We start from the raw sequence: 22,754 nt of genomic DNA, 5'->3' as shown, positions 1-22,754 counted from the left end.
ACATACAGTGAGTTGAAGATGAGAGTAGAAAGACATGCTAAAATCCTGTCGAGATAAACATCTCAACTGTCACAAGTGTAATTGCATCAGGTATTTAAAAAAAGATAGGTTAAATTCTATACAAGCCTCCTGCGACTGTAGTTATATTTAAATAGAAAATCACTATATATAAAAGGTGTTTATGTGCATTGGCATAATGGCATCGCATCACATTTTCATGGGAGTTGAGCCTGACAAGTGACAACCAAACTGTCTTTCCCCGGGTGAATAAGCGACATCTGGAGTCACGGTATTCGATGGGTTGCCAAGTTCTGTATAACACGTAAATCTGTACAGCCCTATGGATGTATTAAAAAGGTCCAGCCCGTCTCGGAATGACATGACAGCGAATCAAGCTAGCGTTAGCTTGGTAAAGTAGTTGGCAGGGAATGTCTGGACTGGTTGGTGTGTTAACTAGTTGATCATGTGTCGTTAGCTTGCTGACAGTACAAGACGACATAATACTGGATCGGTTTGACAAGATTAGCTAACGACACGTTAGCTAGCTAGCTAGCTAATGTAAACTCATGACTTTAGCAGCAAAGTTAGCCAGCTAGCTAGCAGACGAGCCCTGCGTGTCGTACGTACCTCATATTTGGGTAAACTGTTACCTGTCATCTTGAGCGTTATGTTTAATGGGTTGTTCGTTATAAGCTAAATGTAGTTGGCAGGTCAAGTTGCAGATTGATTAGCGTCGAAGAAAAAACATAATAAAAAAAACATGGCATTCGAGTGGACTTTACAGACGGAAAAATAGTTGTTGACTTTCAGCTGTCAGCAACCAGCAAAAGCTAGCTGACATTAGCCAGGCTAACCAGATAGATACTCGCCTAACTTTACCATGGCCAAAATCGAGAACGGCCGTCGTGATTCGGTCGATACCAGGAGCATTAGGACTATAAGCAGCAGTCATATGGATGATGAAAGTTCCCTGGGATCCGACTCGGAGATCAACGGATTCACTAGTGACAGACACACTGATAAATATGGATTCATCGGTGGGGCTCAGAAGTACTCGGAAGAATCGTAAGTTCGCTACAACTCTGCAAAGCAGTGATTGCCTGTGTGTACTATGTTACTCAACTGTATTATGCATGGTAGTGCATACATTACTACCTCAGCGTTTTTAAAGCCAACTCTCACTTGTGTCACCTCACTGTATCTCCATACTGAGGCACTGACGTTTTGTCCTTCATTTCCAATGTCTCCTAAACGCTGCGTGGCACATTGCTTATTGTTTATATATATGCCCGTGTTTGACCTTTCATTCATGATAAGCATATACAAGGCTGGGAACGTAAACACCTTCCATTAAAAGCCGGATTCCTTCTGTGACACAGGTTTCTGAATCCAGTGGATTGCTGTCAAATTAGCCCTACTCAGTCTATTGATGACAACCTGTGCGACCAATGGTCCTGTATCAGGTCTACTGTCAAATGTAATTCTGAGACACTTAGATATTCATCCTTTTTTTTAAATGGCCATGGTCTCTTTTGAAATGGTTGTTAGGTTATGTAAACATGATTAATTCCTCTTTAATCTGGGCAAGATGTGTCAATGCAAAGAAAACCAAATACAAGTTGCATTGTCACAATCATTATGCATTCATTCATTCATTCATACGAATGTATTCATTCATTGCTTCAAAGGCCACTTACAGTAAGACTGAAGAAGAAAGCTTCCCTTTCTTCTTTGCTCAGGGCCTGCAGTGCAATGCTGAAAGAGTGGAAGAAATGACTGAAAGTTGTGCCAACTTTAAGCACTGGCCTCGCTAGGAGCTTCCTGTTTTCTGGAGTTTTGGCAGGCCTCAGGCCACTCACTGCTTTGGTGCCCCACAACTAGAGAGCCTCTTATGGCATTATAGGTAGTCACACACTCAGGGTTTCGTTTCAGCTTGTATGGCAATTACCAAAAGCCATCATTCTTTAAGCTTATGCAAAGCTGGAGCTAGATTCTTAGTGCACAAGACAGATCCATAATGTTACTGCCTCATTAAAAGAAAGAGGGTTGTCCCGACTCCCAAGTAAAAGAAAAAAAACTCACTTTGAAGACTTCTCATACACTACAATTACAGGCTTTTGCTGATCATATAATTATATATCTTAGTTGAGAAATGGGCTTCAGTTGTAATATAGGTTAGGCTACCCATACATTTTCTTTTCCTGTTTAGTATTCAGGGACTTTGTGAATCTGCTTAACATTAATCGTAACAAACTTAAATTACTTCATGTCATGGGCCCATCCTTACTATAGTTTTTTGAATTTAAATAGGCAATAGGCATCAACGTTTGCATTGGCCGAAGCCTAGTTTGTGATTTTTCAATATCATCAAAGCAAACCTATGAATGAGCCCTGCTGTTTTTTGCACAAGTTAATTTTAAACCAGAGTATTGTGTCAGCCATACGCATGAAAATGCTGGCATTTCTCAATAACTCTTCTTGTCCTGTCTTGCACACACATCCAAGTAGGTGGGGCGCGACAGCCTTAGTGTGGCTTAATTTCTGAGCAGAGATGACAGTTCAGCAGAGTGATGGTCAAATAAATGTATGAATAGTTTGTGCAGTGACCCCCCCCCCCCCCCCCCCCTCCCACTGAATAAACAACATAAGTGTTCTTTTGTTTGGTGTACACAGCATTTTCAAATTGAAATGGCGTCTGTATTATCTCTCCAGGGCCCAGGACGTTCCTCCAGCAGTACTGAGGCAGAGGGAGGTGAAATGGCTGGACATGCTCAGCCACTGGGACAAGTGGATGATCAAAAGACACAGCAAGGTCAGAGCAAAATATCAGTCGCACAAAGGCCCAGGGATTTATTTTTGTACCTTGGGTGGTACCTGCCATGTGGATAATAGTGGAGCATTTGGAAAAGCCTTCTGATTACAGTAATCAACCCCACGTTACATATCTGTTTACTGGTGTCTTGATACAATTGTGTATGTATCATAGTACCAGGCACCAATCCTAACTAATAATAGACAATGCAAATAGCAAGCCCACAGTGTTTGTTTGCACAAGGCTTGATGTGTGTGCATGCATGCATGCGCATGTGGAGTGTTTGAATCCATGCTTGTCTAGCTGGTTCTTGTGCAAATGGATCTCAGCTAAGCATTGAATGCTGACTTCAACTCATTTCTATGAGTCAGCACCAGCCAGGGCATGACATGACCCATTCCTTTATCTGAAGTCACCCCACACATACAAATTGACAGTCTGAGTGTCTGGGTGTGGCTGCACCGACACTACATTAGAGCTCTGGGGCTTAATACGGGATGTTGTTAGCGTGTAGTCTGTCCTCACAGCAGTCATATTTCAATGCCTGTTTTATAGACCAATTATTTGTTTACAAACATTGAGAATGGATGCATGGTGACTGTTTCATGTAATCAATTCCCAACGGAACCCCAAACCTGTTGTTTTGGCGACCGCTGGGTTCAGACAGTCCATTAAACCTACTCTTCAGTGTTGGCTAGTGAGGAGCCGCACACCCGCCTAGTGAGACATATACTTCATCGCGCAACAGTATTGTGCGCTGAGAACAGCTCATACACAAGCTCACATCGCGTCACTGACTCACTGATGGAGCGCTCCCTCCAGTATTATGACAGTATTATTAGCGACTGTAGGTGTGGTTTTGAGGAACTGTTGAACTGTTTTGAATTGCTATTATTGTTTACACACAACAGAAACCAAGGATTATATATTTCAAGGGCGAGAGGACACGATACAAATCCTAAGCATTCTTCCTATACAATGGGAGAAAACAGCATTTGAAAGTTTGATGCATTTTTGATGCATTTTTTGGTGCATTTTTACATGTGAGTGCAGTGACCAATTTTCCATTGCATTTTATGAGCACCTTGTTAGTTTGTCGGTTTCATTGTTTGATTGATTGAATACTTTATTAATAGTTTGCAAAAAGTACATTATACAATAATGCTAAAATAACACAAAAAGCCCTGAGGGCTTGTTTCCATAGTGGTCCTATGTATTCAATTCATAGACATATAAAGACATACAATACTAATCATCAATACCAGGAACAATACAATTGAGAGAAAAACAGTGGTCAGTAATTTCTTCTGGCAAGCTAGAAGACTTGTCAGGTCAAGTTGCAAATTGCAGAAAGGGGCTATTTTATGGCGGGTTTGAAGGAGGGTAGGAAGTCACACTTTGTGATGGCTGTTGCTAGGGCATTCCACATTTTGGTGGTATAATAGTAGAATTAATTCATCCCCATGTTTGTGCCAAATCTGGGGGGAATGAGATCAGTGGAGCCCCCCCCCCTACATTGCAAGTAGCTGTACTCTGCCCTATACATGTCTGTGTGGTGGACAGATGTTGGCAAGGCGATAGCATCACATTCACAACCGTTGAAGATGCAGTCATGAAACTTTGCTATTGTCTACTTCTGATGAGGGCTGAGTTCAAAGATCGGTGTGGTCGAGCAGCAAAACACATTATGTCAATTATACTATCATAGATTGACCACCAAGCGAGGATTGTTAGGCATGTTGAATACATTTGGTACCGCTCACCTTTTGACCAAATTCACTTCTCTTGTGTCATGTGTTCCATTGCACCGAATTGGTTGGTGTGATCCCATCACAAGATGGTCTCTAGTTTCCAAGGAGCACACACTCTCCTTAAAGGCATAGGAGTACAGGAAAGAAAATACAAACTTTTCAGTTGAACTTAAACATGTGCTCCTTTTTCCATTTTCAAGCCACTATTAAGCATTAATTGAGGTTTTCAGATGCATATGCTGGTAAAGTGGTAACACTGTGGTATACTGATCTAGCCGCTTCAATAAACATTCCGTTTGTAATGTGAAATGGCTTTTTTCACCCCTGTGCCTGCTGTGCTAGTAGGGCTCTGTTCTCGCATGACACTGTACAGCCGGGATGACGTGATCTCCTTATGGAATAGTGCCAGTATTATGTCAGAGGAAACAAACTAAAAGAGTCCAAAAGGCGGAATCCTCCAGCGGTTCCTCCAGGCTGCTCGTGAAGTAAACTTGTGAAACCTGGGTCACCATGGTAGCAGGGTGGTGCTCTTCCCATTAGTTCAGGGCGTGGACATTGATGAGGTCAGAGTTCCTCTTTTATTCCAGACCGTAACAAAGTGCTGCAGGGAAAAGTTTATTCTACAGAAATAATTCCATGGAGATGGTTGTGATGTATAGTTGCACTGAGGTCTCTACACCAGGGCAATATGATAAGGCTGGTGTTGATGCGTTCACACACTTCACAGATGTACGTGATCAGAACCAGAGGCTTTATTCGCCAGGCAGAAGATGTACAAGGAGTTTCTCTTGCTGCACATGTAAACATAAATTACAATAAATAAAATAATATTACATTTGCTTGTGGTTAAATAGTGTTTAAGTTTAGTAGAGTTAAGATGACTGATTTACTTGAAATCCAGGCTAATACAGTCCAAACACATTTTTCCACTGACTAAATAATAATAATAATAAACTTGATACAAAACAAAACATTATATTTTGCGTAAAGAACAAAATCTCCCTGGAGAGGATGCAGAAAATATGTTTTACTACAGTTTTGAACTCATTGAGCTTGTGTGTTGTGTTATGTGTCATTTGGTGTCTCAGGTGAGACTGCGTTGCCAGAAAGGGATCCCTCCTGCGCTGCGAGGCCGTGCCTGGCTCTACCTGTCAGGGGGCAAGGTTAAGAGGGAGCAGAACCAAGGGAAGTTTCTGGTCAGTAAAGCAAACAACTGCCATTCTCACTTCCCCCTTACAGCACTGTTTGTGTACTCTCACTACTCTGATTTGCTCAATGTACTCTAAAAAGATGGCTGTGTTGAAACCATTGTACAGTGGTGGAAATTCACATGCCATATCACGTCAGTGTTACACTGTTTCTTATGCAGTAATTTAGAATGAAAATAATTTCTAAAGAAACTCACTTAACCCCTTGGTTTGTATATCAAAGTCACTTTACTTCAACAAGTAACTTACACACAGTCGTCTCCATGTGTTTTTCTCAGGAGCTAGATAACCAGGCGGGAGACCCCAAGTGGGTGGATGTGATAGAGAAGGACCTGCATCGACAGTTTCCTTTCCATGAGATGTTTGTGTCACGAGGAGGCCACGGGTCAGTTGTGATCTGTCTTTATCCCACACAGAGTTTATCGCAAGGTCCTGCATGACATCATTCGTTTTGTTTGTGTGTGTTTCCCCCCCCACACAGGCAGCAGGACCTGTTCCGTGTTCTTAAGGCCTACACTCTGTACAGACCAGAGGAGGGCTACTGCCAGGCTCAGGCTCCCATTGCTGCTGTGCTGCTCATGCACATGCCTGCTGAGGTAGGACTTGGATTACCACAGTGATTCTCAAGCTTTTTCCATGGTCAAGGGCATTAGGCCATCTGCTGTTTAAACCAAGTTTAAATTCCCATTGTTGCATGTCATTGACTTCTACAGTATGTGAACACACTAAAGAAATATCCCATAGACGGAATTATTCTGCTACAGTATGTTTTACTGACATCTGTGGGGTTTTTTCTTCTTCCACAGGATGCCTTCTGGGGTCTGGTCCAGATTTGTGAGAAATATCTTCCTGGATACTATAGTCCTGGCCTGGTAAGATTGAATCACTTTTATTACACACATATGGGACAGCTTTGGCAGGTGTTATTGTCAATACCACAAGATCATCACTGGGGGTGGGGGGTTCCAAAGTTTAGTAGAAAGCTGCATTGAACCCAGTATGACGAGCTTGAGTGCTTTACTGCTTTACAACCTGTAGTGATGATGTGCTCTCAATTAATCTTATAATTATCTTGGAACAACGCCGATAAAGGCTGTTTGAGCTGAAACACGTGCGTTGTTGGTCTAGGACAGGTGAGGAATAAAAATAGTCTCGATTGCACCTAAAGCTTGCAAAGAAAGATTAGCTTTCTGTTTCTGGATCGTTGCCAGGGATGAGTAGGACACCTACTGCAGGACGCCTGCTGCACAATATATTAATTAAAGGGACTATTATGCAGTGTTACTGCATAACATACAACTGCATTGAGGGAACACAAAATCTTTACTGTAAACTACAAGTAAGACGCGCAAACGCGGGAAGCGAACGCAGCTCGTAAATTGCAATAACAACAATTAGAATAAATTACGTACTTTTTAAGGTTTTTTTTAATTAAATGTTTTTTCAAGTTATTTTTTTAGTGTGTGTATGTGTGCGTGCGTGCGTGTTTCTTTTGTAGGTTTTTTTTTTTAAAGTTTTTTCTTTAAGTTTTTTTTTAAGTTAAGTTTTTTTTAAGTTAAGTTTTTTGTGTGTGCGTTTTTCCTTTAAGTTTTTTTTTAAGTTAAGTTTTTTTTTAAGTTAAGTTTTTTTTGTGTGCGTTTTTCCTTTTTAAGTTTTTTTTTTAAGTTAAGTTTTTTTTTAAGTTAAGTTTTTTTTTAAGTTAAGTTTTTTGTGTGTGCGTTTTTCCTTTTTAAGTTTTTTTTTAAGTTAAGTTTTTTTTTAAGTTAAGTTTTTTTTTAAGTTAAGTTTTTTGTGTGTGCGTGCGTGCGTGCGTGTGTGTGTGTGTGTGTGCGTGCGTGCATGTGTGTGTGTGTTTTTGTGTGTGATACAGCTGCGCCCTCTGGTGGTGGGCGGGTGGTGTTACAGCGTGACACACACACACACAGACAGACACACACACAGACGTGATCTGCTGGGTCTCATAGTAAATGCTCACTGCGTTCGCAATAAGCTCCCATGCAATTGGTGAGAAGGCTGCAGAAGGGAGTTTCTTGCCCTGAGAAACCCAGGCAGCACTTCCCCGATGCCGAGTTCACAGTACAAGATTTTAGCGCCAATTATCTCGCAAACAGGGGTGGGAGCTTACACCAGCGTTGATGAGGTGCTGACCACAGCAGATTCTAATGTTGAATGAGGAAGGCTCACAACTCTTTAGCCACGATGCAAAAACACGTTTAAAAAGATTTAGGAAACCAACATTTCGACAAGATAGTCTTTATCTGGGTTTGCGCCAATTATCTCACCTGACTTTGCTAGTCAGGTGAGATGCATATAATATAATAATTTTTTTAAGCTCCTAATTGTCCAAAAATTGGACTGCAAGTCCAGTGGTTGAGCAGACAGATCAGAGCCTCTGATGAAGGGTCTTGGCACGTAAGCGTTAACTTTATTGGTGTGTGCCAATAAGCTACCGGTACTTTGTTCTCCATTTAATTGAAATTTGCGATGTGCTACCTTTTTGGTGATTTTGATTCTTGCATTTGATATGTAAACTTGAAAGACAATAAGCAATAAATATATGTTGAAAAGACATTAAAATGTACTAATATTTCAGGTCTGCATATTGTTCATGTACTACCGGAATATCGCATCCTGGTGAAATCTCTTGGTAGTGTGATACCGTCCGACAATCAGTCATGCATTCAGGAAACCACAATGACTTAAGACACCAGATTTCAAGACAGAGTATTGTCATGTGTAGTTGCGAACGCAGTGATTGCGAACGCAGTGATTGCGAACGCAGTGATTGCGAACGCAGTGAGCATTTACTATGAGACCCAGCAGATCACGTCTGTGTGTGTGTGTGTGTGTCTGTGTGTCTGTGTGTGTGTGTGTCACGCTGTAACACCACCCGCCCACCACCAGAGGGCGCAGCTGTATCACACACTAAAACACACACATGCACGCACACACACACACGCACGCACGCACGCACGCACACACACAAAAAACTTAACTTAAAAAAAAACTTAACTTAAAAAAAAACTTAACTTAAAAAAAAAACTTAAAAAGGAAAAACGCACACACAAAAAACTTAACTTAAAAAAAAACTTAACTTAAAAAAAAACTTAACTTAAAAAAAAAACTTAAAAGGAAAAACGCACATACAAAAAACTTAACTTAAAAAAAAACTTAACTTAAAAAAAAAACTTAAAAAGGAAAAACGCACACACAAAAAACTTAACTTAAAAAAAAACTTAACTTAAAAAAAAAACTTAAAAAGGAAAAACGCACACACACAAAAAACTTAACTTAAAAAAAAACTTAAAGAGAAAACTTTTTTTTTAAAAACCTAAAAAAGAAACACGCACGCACGCACACATACACACACTAAAAAAATAACTTGAAAAAACATTTAATTTAAAAAAACTTAACTTAAAAAAAACCTTAAAAAGTACGTAATTTATTCTAATTGTTGTTATTGCAATTTACGAGCTGCGTTCGCTTCCCGCGTTTGCGCGTCTTACTTGTGTGAACTGCACAGTGATCTGATTTGATGACAGACTATATGACGATGCTGTATGTGCGAGGCATAAAGCTATTACCCTGTCCCTAACTAACCTCAACCATGTCCCTAAACTAGGCCTGTCAGTCGATTAAAATATTTAATCGCGATTAATCGCATGATTGCCCATAGTTAATCGCCGATTAATCGCAAATTAATCGCATATTTTTTATCCATTCTAAATATACCTTAAATCAGTGGTTTTCAAGATTTTTCATATCAAGGTCCATTATGTATTCTGCATTTGAGCCACAGACCACCATTTGATGACATTTAGCCTTCCATTTGGTTACCAACTCTCCATCATTTAGCTGGGGACCACCTGGAACCCCCTCAGGGACCACTGGTTCAATCAGAACCACTGCTTTTCAAGTTTTAAATACTCTTATCAACATGGGAGAATGCTTGCTTTATTGCAAATGCCATGGAAGAGGGAAACAAAATCATAAACTCAACTCAACACAGTCTCACACACACACACACACACACACACACACCCAGGCGAGAGCTCTCTCTCCTGTAAGCACGCACGCACAGTCAGGCTGTCAACATTAGCTTTAGCATTAGCATGGTCTGTGTAGCATCACGCTATCACAACTGACTATGTTTGTCAACCAAAACTGCCAGAGTTTTGCTTTTGCCCAATGCCCAATTCAAAGAGCTTCTGATCTAACACGTTGTGGAGCAAATGAATTAATAACGAGCCCAACGAACGCGACGACTCGAGTGCTCACAGCTCAACTGCCCAGCCCACACTGGTAGGCTACACTCGATCTGCGCACCGGTCCTGCACAGGCTGACGGACGAGTCACTGGGAGAGAGAGTGGGGAGAGAGGCGGGGCTCACTGACTGCCTGCATTCACATGAATGCGTCTCTCAACTATTCTGTCAAACTTCACCGTGCGTTAATCGCTCGTTAATTAAATTAACGCCGTTAAAATGACTTTGAGTTAACGCACGATTAACGCGTTAACTTTGACAGCCTTACCCTAAACCTAACGTAAACAAAACCTTAACCTCAACCATGTCCCTAAACCTAACGTAAACATAACCTTAACCTCAAACATGTCCCTAAACCAAACATAACCTTTTGATGGGCAGAGCTTATTGGAGGCAGCAGACAGCATGTATTGTAAGTAAGTAAAGGTGGCCTTACACTAGCCGATTTTTTTTCAATCTGAAATCTGATAGCACCACACACTACAGGATAATCGGAGCGGGGCAGAGAAAATATCAAACATTCTTGATGTTGATCGGGCCGATCCCGCACCCCCCGAGCGTCAAAAATGCCCGATTATCGGCTAGTGTAAGGCCACCTTAAGTGTGTTCGAGGTTAGGGAGGAAAAGTCCTTTACTGAGAAGGCTGGTTGCACCAGAACACTTGAGCATCTAGCAGCAGAACTACTGGGTGTATTTAACTGCCAGGAGGTGAAACTTGCCATGTACAAGCTAGAACTTAATTAATTAGATTTGAATTAATTAATTAATTAGTGTAGTTTTGAGTGTATGAATTACACAGTGCATTAAATGTCTTTCTGTCTTTAGTATTAAGATTTGTCCACTTGTCCCCCTTTTTAGGAAGCTATACAATTGGATGGAGAGATCCTGTATGCCCTACTACGGCGCATCTCCCCACTAGCCTACCGTCATCTGGAGAAGCACAAGATTGACCCCATTCTCTACATGACCGAGTGGTTCATGTGTGCCTTCTCTAGAACCCTGCCTTGGGCCTCTGTGCTGCGGGTCTGGGACATGATCCTCTGCGATGGTAAGAAGGAGGAAACAATATCTGCTACAACTTTGCAGTTTTACGAAGTTAAGGTGACTTGGTGAACACTGAGAAAGAAACTTTGAAAGAAACTTTGAACTTGAATTATGTGGTGCACTGGTAGCTGACCGGATAGTGTGTCAGGTGTCAGATAGGACGCCTACTGGTTGACAAAATAATTCAAGTAATTTGAAACATCTTTATTGTACTTCAGACATTTTTGCAATTACTTTTCCAGTGGGAGGAGGAGACATAACAGACTTAATGATTGTAACTTTAAATTATAAAATCAACACATTTTTGCTTTCTGGGCCTCCACTGAAGTAAGAAGAAATGCTAAACAAGTGAAACCTGAATGTGACAGCGGTTTCTGTACAGTTCTCTATTGCGGTAACACAGACTTACTACGTCTTAATTTACAATTATAATATATTTATAATAATATTTATTCATTCTCATGCAAGCTTGAACTAAAGTAGTTATTAGACATGCCTTGTTTACCTTCTGCTTCTTCACTTAAACATCTCACTTTGAAATTCAAATTCAGTGGCCCGAGTTCTGCACAGCTAGCTCGGCTACATTCTCAGTGTTCGAGTCTAGTAATAGCAAATTGTACTCTCAGACTAACGCTGATTTTTGCTGTGTACTCTCCACCACCTAGGAGTGAAGATAATCTTGCGTGTGGGTCTGGTGCTGCTCAAGACAATGCTGGGGACTCGTGAGAAGCTTAAGGCATGTCCGGGCCAGTATGAAACTATGGAGCTACTCAGGGCCATAGAGCCACGATACATGCAAGAGGGCTTCCTTGTTCGGGAGGTAAGAACAGCTGTGTGATAATCAATACAAGGGGAAGTCACCCATTTTGTCTGAAAACTATTGGTCAAGGCCCCCCAAGTTGATATACAGTATATTTGTCCATGGACCCCCATCTGATCCTTGAACCCCCAGAAAAGAAGAATTGTGTAAAAAATGTAATCCAAATTTGTTCAAAAATAGCAGATGTACAAGCTCGCAGTGTGGCACAACGTGATGTGCTGTGAGCTGCTATCTGCTATTTTTGAATAGCCAGTGTATAATTTATTTTTATACAATTTTCTGAAAACTTTGGCCTCAGGTCTAAATGGGTTAACCAATCGTGGCCTCTTGAAGCTGACCGACTGCCTCCATTGGTGCCTTATCTTATGATGTAATCAATGAGCCTCCTGCCACCTAATGATATGACATGGTGTTTCCCTCTAGAACAATAGCCGTACAGACATTCAGAGAGCGGGGGAATAGAGGAGGGTCTTGGAGCACAAGTTAAAAAATGATACAGTCAAATTGAACAGAATAGTTGCTGGGCAGTGGCCGGTTCCTGAGCAAGGCTTTGTATGGAGTGTCTGTCCAGGCGGACAATAGACTCCCTTATTGGAAAGGCAATTCTTACTGGGAGGGACCATGTACATGTACAGTATCTACACAAGGCCCAGGCCCTTTGGCATTTACTGACCATGTTCAGATTAGGATAATTTTATAAAGGGTACTGAGTCCACCAGGAAGCGTTTGTTTCCATTTGTCATTCATTTAAATGGGAATGGTGCTCTGTCTCTGTGACATGTTGTTAGTGCTGTGAAGATATTATAATTCATCCTCCAGTTGAATTTAGTTACACTTTTAGGAGAAAACGTACCATTTGTCCTACATGTTTAAGTAGTTACTTGGCAACAACAGCGATGACCACCCACAATAGAATTGGTTAGTGCTTAGTGGATACAGGGTTTATGTCATGTCCAGATATGTTTATATCTATGCGCTCTGCTCCTGGTGTAGGTTCTGGAGGTACCAGTGTCGGCCCGAGACGTCGAGAGAGAGCATTACAGCCAACTGAAGCGCTGGAAGAAGAACCGGGGCGAGCTGAATTTCAAAGCACCTCCCCGAATGCACGGTGCCAGGGCTATCATGTTGGCTGAACCGCCTCGCCGCCAGGACCTGAGGCAGAACCCAACCATCGTGGTGGTGGAGGCCCCCTCACTACCTCCACTTCCCTCCCCTCGGCTCAAGAAGGGGGACAAGACCAAGGAGGAGAAGAGCAAGAAGAAAAAGAGCATGAAGAAATCTGCTAAACCCATTGAGGAGATCCCCAATCCTTACCCACTTTCTACTGACCCTCGGCAACTACGTAGAGATCCGTCAGTACAGCCCACAGTTACCCATGAGGTTCCTCAGCCTCTTCTCCAAATGCATTCTCTTCCCCAACTCGATCCTTCTCCCCAGCTCCAGTCCCTTCCACCTCCCCAGTCTCAGCCTATTCCCCAGCCTCAGCCCCCCCAGTCACAGCCTCAACCCCTCATGTCCCAGCCTCAACCACAGCCACAGCCTCAACCACAGTCCCAACCACAGCCTCAGCCCCCCCTCTCCCAGGCACAGCCTGAACCCCCCGAGACCCAGCTACAGCCTCAACCTGCTCCGTCTGAGCCTCAGGCTCAGCCTCAACCCCCACAATCTCAGCCTCAAGCCACCCAGACCCAGCTACAGCCTGAGTCAACCCATCCTCAACTTCAGACCCCCCAGACCCAGCTACAGCCTGAGTCCACCCAGCCTCAACCTCAGCCCCCCCAGACCCAACTACAGCCCGAGTCCACCCAGCCTCAACTTCAGACCCCCCAGACCCAGCTACAGCCTGAGTCCACCCAGCCTCAACTTCAGCCCCCCCAGACCCAACTACAGCCTGAGTCCACCCAGCCTCAACTTCAGACCCCCCAGACCCAGCTACAGCCTGAGCATACCCAGCCTCAACTTCAGACCCCCCAGACCCAGCTACAGCCTGAGTCCACCCAGCCTCAACTTCAGACCCCCCAGACCCAGCTACAGCCTGAGTCCACCCAGCCTCAACTTCAGACCCCCCAGACCCAGCTACAGCCTGAATCCACCCAGCCTCAACTTCAGACCCAGCTACAGCCTGAGTCCCCCCAGTCTCAACCTCAGCCCCCCGAGTCCCAGCCTCAACCCCATCCCCCTGAGTCCCAGCCTCAACCCCAGTTCCAGCCACAGCCTTTGCCTGGGACAGTCACAGACTCGCCTCCTGAGGAGCAACCACCACCTAAAGACCTGTCTGTTGTCAAAGAGTCTCCCCTCCGGAAATCCACACAGAGCCTCAGCAGCACAGAGCAGGACACGTACCTGTAAGTCCCTCTAGGGGGCAAAGTGTGGAACTGTATGTTTGAAACAAAGCACCAGCAACCAGCCAATCATGCCAAGGTCTCTGATGGCCAGCTTTCACAACCCAGTATGTGACATTTGGATATTACTATGTGTGTTGTTTTCAGACACCATTTTTGCCTAAAACACTTTGGGTAAACACTAAAGCATCAATGCTATGCGTTTAACCTACTTTGGATGCTGACACCATGTGTGTGTGTGTGTGTGTGATGTTAGTTCTTGATGCTTTATTCACACCTTAAGTCTTAGTATTCAATATGCAATGGAGACATGTTACTGAGTCATTGGGAGTTGATGTCAGTCTTCTTTTGGACATCTTGCTTAAGGAGCACTAATGCCACATGATAATCTTATTTTTCTAAAGGTCTGCTTGATTCTAACACAATGCTTTCAGCTATGTAATGTCTACCATTGAATTTCTGCTTTGAACGCTGCTACAAATGCTTTGTCAAATTTCCATTTTAAGACTACTCTACTAGTCACTATGTCTTAACATGTTATTGTATTAAAGCTGTTTTATCCACTAGAGGGCAGCCTTGCCTACCCTCTGCTTCCCGACCTAGGGAACCTTCTCAGAAAGAAATAACAGTTGGCTATTATTTCATTTAGTTTGATGTCAGTTTATTTTAGGATTACATTTTATTTCATTATCGTACAATAAATTGAATGTGAACTTCATTCTAAACTTTCCCAAGCCGATAAACCTTTTATACAAGTCAGTCATTCAATATGTTGGAACATTATGCTTCCTGAATTAATTGGCCTGAAAATGTAATTGATCCTAAATGATGTGTAGTACCATGATGTCTTGCACTACATTTGTTCCTCAGTTATGTACCCCCACCAGTATTTATTTACCAGACAGTATAAAACATGATGACTTGTGATTTTGCCATGCCTTGCATATATTCATATTCAGTCATAAACACCCCATGGGATAAATGGGACAGCCAAAAGTCCTTAAAACTCCAGTCCTCTGTGTGCCAGGTGCTTCCATCCACTTTAAGAGCAGAAATAACTTGCTTGCCGTGTGGCAAATGTAAAGGAGAAAGACTAGGCATTCCTCACTTGTCACTATATGACACATTCCTGCCTTCTTAAAAGCGAATCTGTCTGAGAAGCTGATTCGTTGACAAATGCAACTCTGTTCTATGTATGTATTTGTGCATGGAATTACTTTGACATCTCTGGAAGTAGGTGAATGCTAGCAGACAAGCTGATGGCGCTGGCCTTAGTCCTGTTATTGCTCAAACATTAAGTTGGAGCCAAGTCTTTTGTGGTGTTTATATTTTTGGTAGGATTCCCAAAGCCAACATGGGTCAATGTCATTTTAATATGATTCATTACCACTGTATGAACCATGCATATGTTTCTGCTACATTTGTACAAACTGAGGGGACTTCATTGTTGAAGCTTTTGGGGATTATGTTTGGGCTTTTCCTATTCAGTTCATTGGTTTTGTATCTATATCAAGGCTCGATGGCACTCTGAGGCTTCCTTGCTTTCAGAATACGATGGACAATCTTTTGACCCCAGTCCATTCAAGGGTGTTTTATGGACTTCAGGGAACTGAACATTTACAAGTCGGTTGCATATTTTATCTCATTATGGCAAACGATCGGGAGGGATATTGACCTATGCGCACAAGCTCTATGTTAGTGTGTGTTTGTGTATATCATTCCACTAAAATCTACTGCTGCATAGTGCATGTACAGGGCACTTAACATAAATAATGCAATAATGTGTGATTGACAAATTGACAGTCTTTTTTTACTAGCATACCTTTTTAGTTGCTTGTTTCACACACCTCCAGTCTGGCCAATATTCTGCTTTAATTTAATGCTCAGTGTACAGTAGATATGTCATGTAAAATAATGTTTGTTTCTTTTTTTGTAATGAAATTTATTTTCCAAACAAAAAACTCATTTTATTGATCACTTACATGAACTGCAGGGGGGGGGGGGGGGGGGGGGCATTTCTAAAGCATTATCCTTGTTGGACAATATATTTCAGATAATTGTAACACTAGGGGGGAAAGTGCAACTTTATTCCTTGGGAATACAGGGACTTTTGGTAATAACTTTTTGCAGTTCTATTTTTTTTTTAAATTTTAGATTAAGATTGGTCATTACTTTTTTCAGATAACATAACACAGTAGCTGGAGAGACCACGAAGAACTGTCAAAGGAAATAATCCACAGATGTTGGTTTGCATTGTATAAATAAAAGATTTGATCAAAACTTGTACTTCCTTCTTTGTTTATTTTAACTAATGTACATTTAATCCATACATTTATTACAATTTCTTTCTGAATAATTTATATCAAATTTAGATGAACGTTACATGACATGCAGCTGCCTTCACGTTCTAGCTTTGTCATGTATTATCCATGGTTAGTACCCATTTCCATCAGTAGATGGCAAGATGGAGTCGTTCCTTACTTAATTTGGTGTAAAAAAACAAATCCACTCTTGATGGAAACATTTCGACCTCTGTCCTTACTCCTTTTTAGCCCCAATCTTTGGTGTGATCAATTCTCTTAATACACCCACGGTGTGTGTGAACATTGTAGCCTAGTCATAAATGGTCCAATTTCCGTCTAAACTAATTACAGGTTGCTTTCTTTTCTTTTCTTCATTTAGTGCTTGAATTGACAAATGCCTATTTTTCCCACCTAGAGGTGTGACTTAATTGGAGTGGACACCACATCCTGATCCTGCTTTGGGCTTAAAGAGTTCAAATTGGTACCTTTGTGACCTGGTCTCGTAAGTAACGTATTTTGAGTGGTGCAATTGGGCTCAGGTCACAGGTTACTTTCTAGCTATAGGTAAATGCTAGGTAATTCATTTAGTCTTTGCACTTGCAGCCAATGTTTAGCTGTTATGACCAGGTAGCATATTATATGGAGATAGTTTTGTAATCGACACACGTATTTGGTCCCATATGGGTCATCACAGTCGGCTGCAATTCGAAACTGGCCCCCGTAAAATCTGAATCCCCTTTTTCTCCCCTTTTTACCTCCTCTATGATGATTTCCTGTTTTTGACTATATAGAAGTGTTTATTTGTACGTCTCTAAATGTTATGATGAATTGAACATGGTGGACCCTATTGTAAACAAGTGTAATGCTTATGGTGTCGTCCACAGTTAACAGTTTTGTATTGAGTTGTGCTTGAAATGTACTGTAATTCTCCAATCTGTTAATATATTCTTCAATCAATCAATCAATCAATCAATCAGTCAGTATTAAAGCAAGAAAAATAGGTGCAGGTATAACAATAGAGGGATAGAACTAATATGAATAAGGATAAAAGTATTCTACATAACTGACATAGAATAGAATAAAAACAATGAAATGTAAAAAGAAGAAGAAGAAGAATGTATATTTTAATATTTGATGTATCATGTTACATCCTACAACCAGGTAGACCATATGTAGGTGTGATGAATATCATACAAATTAACTACAGTAAATAATCCCTTGTCATATTTAGTAGGCCACCTTTAATCATAAACACACTCACATTCCACCAGGGCCATTATGGGGTGTGATGTTTGCCTACACGAGGCACAGCAACAGTTAATGGTCTAGGTCTGCTAGGAATGCATGCACCGTCACGCTCTCCTTCTCTCTGCACTGGACACCTGGCCCTCTTTCAGTGCCACCGTGTCATTTACATCTCAAAGGGGAGCCACCAAGAAGGCTCCCTCTGTGCTCTCTTCCTTACTCCAGAGATGATCTGATTTATCTCTCCATCAACGGAAATATATGCCCAAAAGAGCACCACCCCTCCTTTTCTCATCTCCTCCACTAATAGAGACGGGGGTGCTGGAAAAAGAGAGAGACTTGTGATCGCCCGTGTGATCCCCGACCCAACGGACCAACCCTGTCACAGTGGTTGATTCATGGGATGCGGGTGACTTTCCCTCTGCTCCCAGGCTCAATGTGTGTGCGATGGGGGGGGGGTGGCATAGTGCAAAAAGCAAAGGGCGCCTATGTTTCAGAGGTATCCAATTCCCACGTTTGATGGAGCATGACAGGTTGGCTCAGGTCAAATTAAAAGGTTTGTGGTAATGAATCTGAGGTCAGACCTTGTAATCGGCTGTGCAGGTGAGCTTTTCATGGCAGGCGGCAAGCAAAAAAAATGTTATTTATTGCACCTAGGGAAAACATTAGTCTTTGTGGAAGACAGGTCAGGCGTGGGGGGGATCCCTGTGTCCAATCTGGGGATGATAATTGAATCATCCCTCTGTTTTCTCTCAGAGCGAAGTTTTCATCTTTCACTGTGAAAGGGGAGCTCCACACGTTTGTGTTTTCCTCTCGTGACCATATGCATGACATTATTCTTACCTCACAGAGCCAGATCTTTGACAGAAAAAGATAATTGTGTCTCTTTTAATCTCCATTGAGTATACAGTGTTATTTCATGTAAAATGTGAATTGTCAGTGTCATTTATTGCAGTCTGCATTCTCCATCACCACATCAACTTGAGTGGAAGCAGGTCAGCTCTGTCTCCCCAGACATGGTGTGTGTAAATATTCTCTATGCTCTGGTTCGTGTAAGCTATTTTTACCCATGCCACACAGAGACTACTGTTTAATAATGTTATTATTATGTCTGCTAATGTTTTCAGTCTAATGCTGAGCTGTGCCTGAAGGGTCAACTACACACAGAGAGAGGTTTGTCAGGACACTGTAACTACAGTTTTGGCACCTGTTGCATGTTTCCATGGTATCATAATTGTGCTTCCATATATGGCCCACGGTTGAGGTTAGTAGGTGTACTTAGCAGCTGGTAAATTTAACTCTGAATAACAAGCAGAAATCCCATGGGTGCATTACCAAAGTACAAAATGTATACACTGGTGTAAATCCGGTTGCTCCCAGTGGACAATCGCCCCTGCAGCGGCAGATTTAAGAGGAGTAATACAATTTAGTTGTGTGCTCAACTCAGCTTGCCACTCAGTGTATATCATTTTAAGAAACGAGGCCTCGCTGTGTGAAGTGAGAGTTTAAGGATGTGGGTGAGAAGCAAAAATGCAAGTGAAGCATAGCTAATGGTCTACTAATCGTCAAGGTTGCTGTTAAGCCTAGAGGATATTCAGCTGAAAGAGATGGGTGTGTGGTGGGGTAAAATGGGGGTTAGCACTACACACCTGCGTGCCCCTTCTATAGGTTGTCATACTCCTGGAGGAGTGCTGAGGCATTTCGTTTAATCTCAAACAGTTGTCCCCTACACCCATCCTTCTGACCTCTTAACCCACCGCATCCCTGAGCTCAGTAAGTGCCAGAGGCGTGTGCCATTATGACTGTGAAGGCTTGTCAAGTAAATGAACCGCACGCATAAAAGCCTGCATTCTCCTGTCACCTGTGAACTCTGTCAAAGAGTCGACTCGGTGACTCCTCCAGCTCCTCAGTTTATCCACTTAACTTGGATTTTGATTTTCCATTCCGATTGGCTGACATATTTCCCTGATGAGAAGAGATTAAGTAATTGTTCCCCAATTTCCACGTTATTCATGGCCGGTTTCTCACTACTACCCCTATTTCTAAAAAGCTTACCACACCCCACGCGCTCCTCAGTTTTTTAGATGGTGGTGACAGTCAGTAATTAAATAAGCCAGGTAAAGAATTAGCTGTTAAATGGCTCTCTCTGGGTGTTTGTTTACTTGTGTATGTGCCTGTGGAGGTTCCTGGTCAGTGGGTGATGAGTTACACACACAGATGGTGGGCATCAGTGGGCCGACTGGAGGCAGATTAGCAACCTCCCGAGTCTGAGCAACCCCCAGACCCCAGCCTTGCTCCCACTCCCACCCCAGACCCCAGCCTTACTCCCACTCCCACCCATCCCCAGAGGAGAGCCTGTCTGTAACTCTACTCGCTTTGCCAAAGCTCATGTGTTGATGGAGGCTGACCATGGGCTTATCTCGTCTCATTTGGCCATCGCTGGGACTAGCGGGCTTGGGGGGCTCCCAGAGAGAGGGGGTGGGTGGGTGGGTATTGGATGGGGGTGGGTAGTGCATGTGTGTGTGTATGGGGGGGATTGTCTGTTTGAAACAGCCAAGCTTCTTTTGAAGAGGTAGTATCACTGTACCTTGTTGGCATAGGATTTTCATTTTTTTCATCTATCAAAATGCAATTGTACCTACATACATTTTGGTTTTTGTGTGCTTTTTCACAAGAATTGATTGATTGAATAGTTTATTAGACATAAATGTAAATGTAAAAACAGCAACAGAGTACAGTCAAACACTTAGTCGAAAAGGGAGAGCACCAAAAAAAGTCCTTGCGGTCTTGTTTCCATTTAGGCCCTATAAAGAATGCCTGTATTTAATAGTTGATGCTGTGGTTCTTAAACGTAATCAAATAATAATAACCATTTACTATTTGTCTCTTGAATGCCACACGTATACCACCTCAATGGGGCTACGAATGTATAATCCCCTCTTCCTCTGCACAACAAAATAATGCTTACAGTGCAGAAATTGGCATCGATCATATCCACGGTGCACTGGACAGGAAGTGTAGTTCAAACAGCCCGGGTCAAAGGTCATCCAGATGCATTATAGATGGGTGCAGGAGGAGGGGGAACTGGGCAGCCAGTGGGTGAGCGTTTGGGGGCCTGTTTATTTTATAAACAGTGGGAGCAGATTAGTAGTGGAGCCAGGCTCCCCCAACCATATGGGGAGGATGTCCTCTGTGTTGGGAGGCACTTAAACCATTGTGCTCATGGATGAGGCCACACAGTCACTGGCATTATTTCTGATTGCCAGTAATGGTAAGCTGATGTTCTTGCCAACGGACGCATTTAGACCCATTGATGACTGTACTACATCACTTCCATTGTAGCATAATAGAGCACTGAATGATTGCAAGAAACCCAGTTGTGCTTATTTTGAGTCATTAGTGGTGTTGGCACACGCAGGCCCTTGCTGCTACGCTGGGAGGTGAAAACAGGAAGTGGATGACCCCCGCGACCTCAGCGCCAGTCTAATGAATCCTGCTTGGAGATGTTTGTGTGAGGCTCATCTCCTGAAGACTCATGGCCCCTTCCTGCCATTGTTTGGGGTTTTTGTGAGATTCGGTAGCAGTAAAGAGTCTTTGATGACTCAAGCTGTCAACAACTCTCCATAGACAGACGGTTCTCTCTCTTGGCTTCGGGATTCATGCAAAAACTCTTCTCAAAAGTCTTTTTGACCACTTTGATTACTTTGATTCCTTATCTGAATCAAGCATGAACGACATGAATTTATTGTGATTCATTAACATGATCTTAAATCTGAATAGATTTCACAACACCAAGACGAACATGGAATTTCAATGATTTATTGTACCAACTAGCTGAGCCTGAGCGCTGTGTAATGAAACTCATCCTGGATACAGAACGTGTCTAATGACTGGCCTGGACAAATATATGGATGGGCCTGAGTTTTTTCTTTAAGGTTAGATATTATAATGCATGGTGGATGATGTCAAAATGACAATTTTTGTCACTGTAGCAGTGGCAGCCTATATTTGATTGCTTTCCATGGACGTTATGCAGAAAAAATAGACCATATTTTTAGTGAAGCACATACATGCATGCACTCGCTGCTTCTGGGATGCATCTGAAACGTGTCTGGTGGAATCACAAGCGTTGTCTCTAGAGCACTGGTTCCCAAACAGTGGTAGATTTGTCTGGTTTCCAGGCTAAAACAGTGGGCCAATGTTGGGTCGCGGAGCCATTGTTATGGGTCGCGACCAGTCAATTTCCCTTTTAGTTTTTGTTTACACTTTTCCAAAATTTCAACGCAAAAAATCTAACATTTTCAGAAATGGAAAAGACATTTTCAAAAGAAATTCCATAAATGTAAAAACAAAATATAAAATTAATTCAGAAGTAGTGAAAATAGACGATCTACAAGCTTACACCGCGTCACATTTTTGTGACACGTCGTAGATCTGCTATTCACTAGTTTGAGTCCCGGGGAGACATTACATTGTCCTCAATCAGATGTGGCTGACTGTGCCTGGTAACGCTTTCATGGTTGGATCTCATACAGTGGAGCAAGTTCTCAATCTTGGTGGGCCCCTGAATCAATCTACTGATGACGGATGGGCTTAGGTGTGCCTGTAGATCCCCCCCTGCCTGGCTTTCTAGACAGACAGATAATCTGTTAACTGTGCCATGTCACTAGTGCTGACAGGCCTAATGTTATAATTCTTTGAATGGGGGCCATGTGTGTGTGTGTGTGTGTGTGTGTGTGTGTGTGTGTGTGTGTGTGTGTGTGTGTGTGTGTGTGTGTGTGTGTGTGTGTGTGTGTGTGTGTGTAACCTATGCAGCAGAAGTATCATCAAACAAGTATTCAGATGAGATACTGTACTCTTTTAGAATTTAGTGTCCAAATCCAAACTTACCTGCAATAAGTGAGCAGGCTGTGGTTGTTGCTGTTGTTGTCTATTGATGAGCATGTTGGCTGTTGTGTGTATTGA

At 42.4% G+C, this 22,754-nt stretch overlaps 1 protein-coding gene across 1 annotated transcript; it reads left to right on the top strand.

Moving 5' to 3' along the window:
• Window positions 1-259: 259 nt before the first annotated feature.
• On the top strand, window positions 260-16,527 carry LOC306933587 (uncharacterized protein). Its single transcript, XM_079515867.1, has 9 exons — window positions 260-1,065; window positions 2,713-2,812; window positions 5,652-5,759; window positions 6,050-6,156; window positions 6,253-6,367; window positions 6,578-6,643; window positions 10,894-11,083; window positions 11,745-11,899; window positions 12,893-16,527. Exons 1-9 carry the CDS (start codon window positions 881-883, stop codon window positions 14,246-14,248), a joined length of 2,382 nt encoding a protein of 793 aa, XP_079371993.1. The 5' UTR covers window positions 260-880; the 3' UTR covers window positions 14,249-16,527.
• The last annotated feature ends 6,227 nt before the right edge of the window (window positions 16,528-22,754 follow it).

The sequence above is a fragment of the Electrona antarctica genome (genome assembly GCF_951216825.1).
Source record: "Electrona antarctica genome assembly, chromosome: 12".
Classification (NCBI taxonomy): Eukaryota; Metazoa; Chordata; class Actinopteri; order Myctophiformes; family Myctophidae; genus Electrona; species Electrona antarctica.
Note: the sequence above shows the minus strand (reverse complement) of the source record. Positions and strands in the feature narration are given on the sequence as shown.

What these genes read in the sequence shown, in the direction of transcription:
- LOC306933587 (XM_079515867.1), top strand. Translation starts at nt 881, where the DNA reads ATGGCCAAAATCGAGAACGGCCGTCGTGATTCGGTCGATACCAGGAGC. An exon ending in GTGTCACGAGGAGGCCACGG is followed by an intron (nt 6,157 to 6,252) that starts GTCAGTTGTGAT and finishes CCCCCCACACAG; the next exon opens with GCAGCAGGACCTGTTCCGTG. An exon ending in TCATGCACATGCCTGCTGAG is followed by an intron (nt 6,368 to 6,577) that starts GTAGGACTTGGA and finishes CTTCTTCCACAG; the next exon opens with GATGCCTTCTGGGGTCTGGT.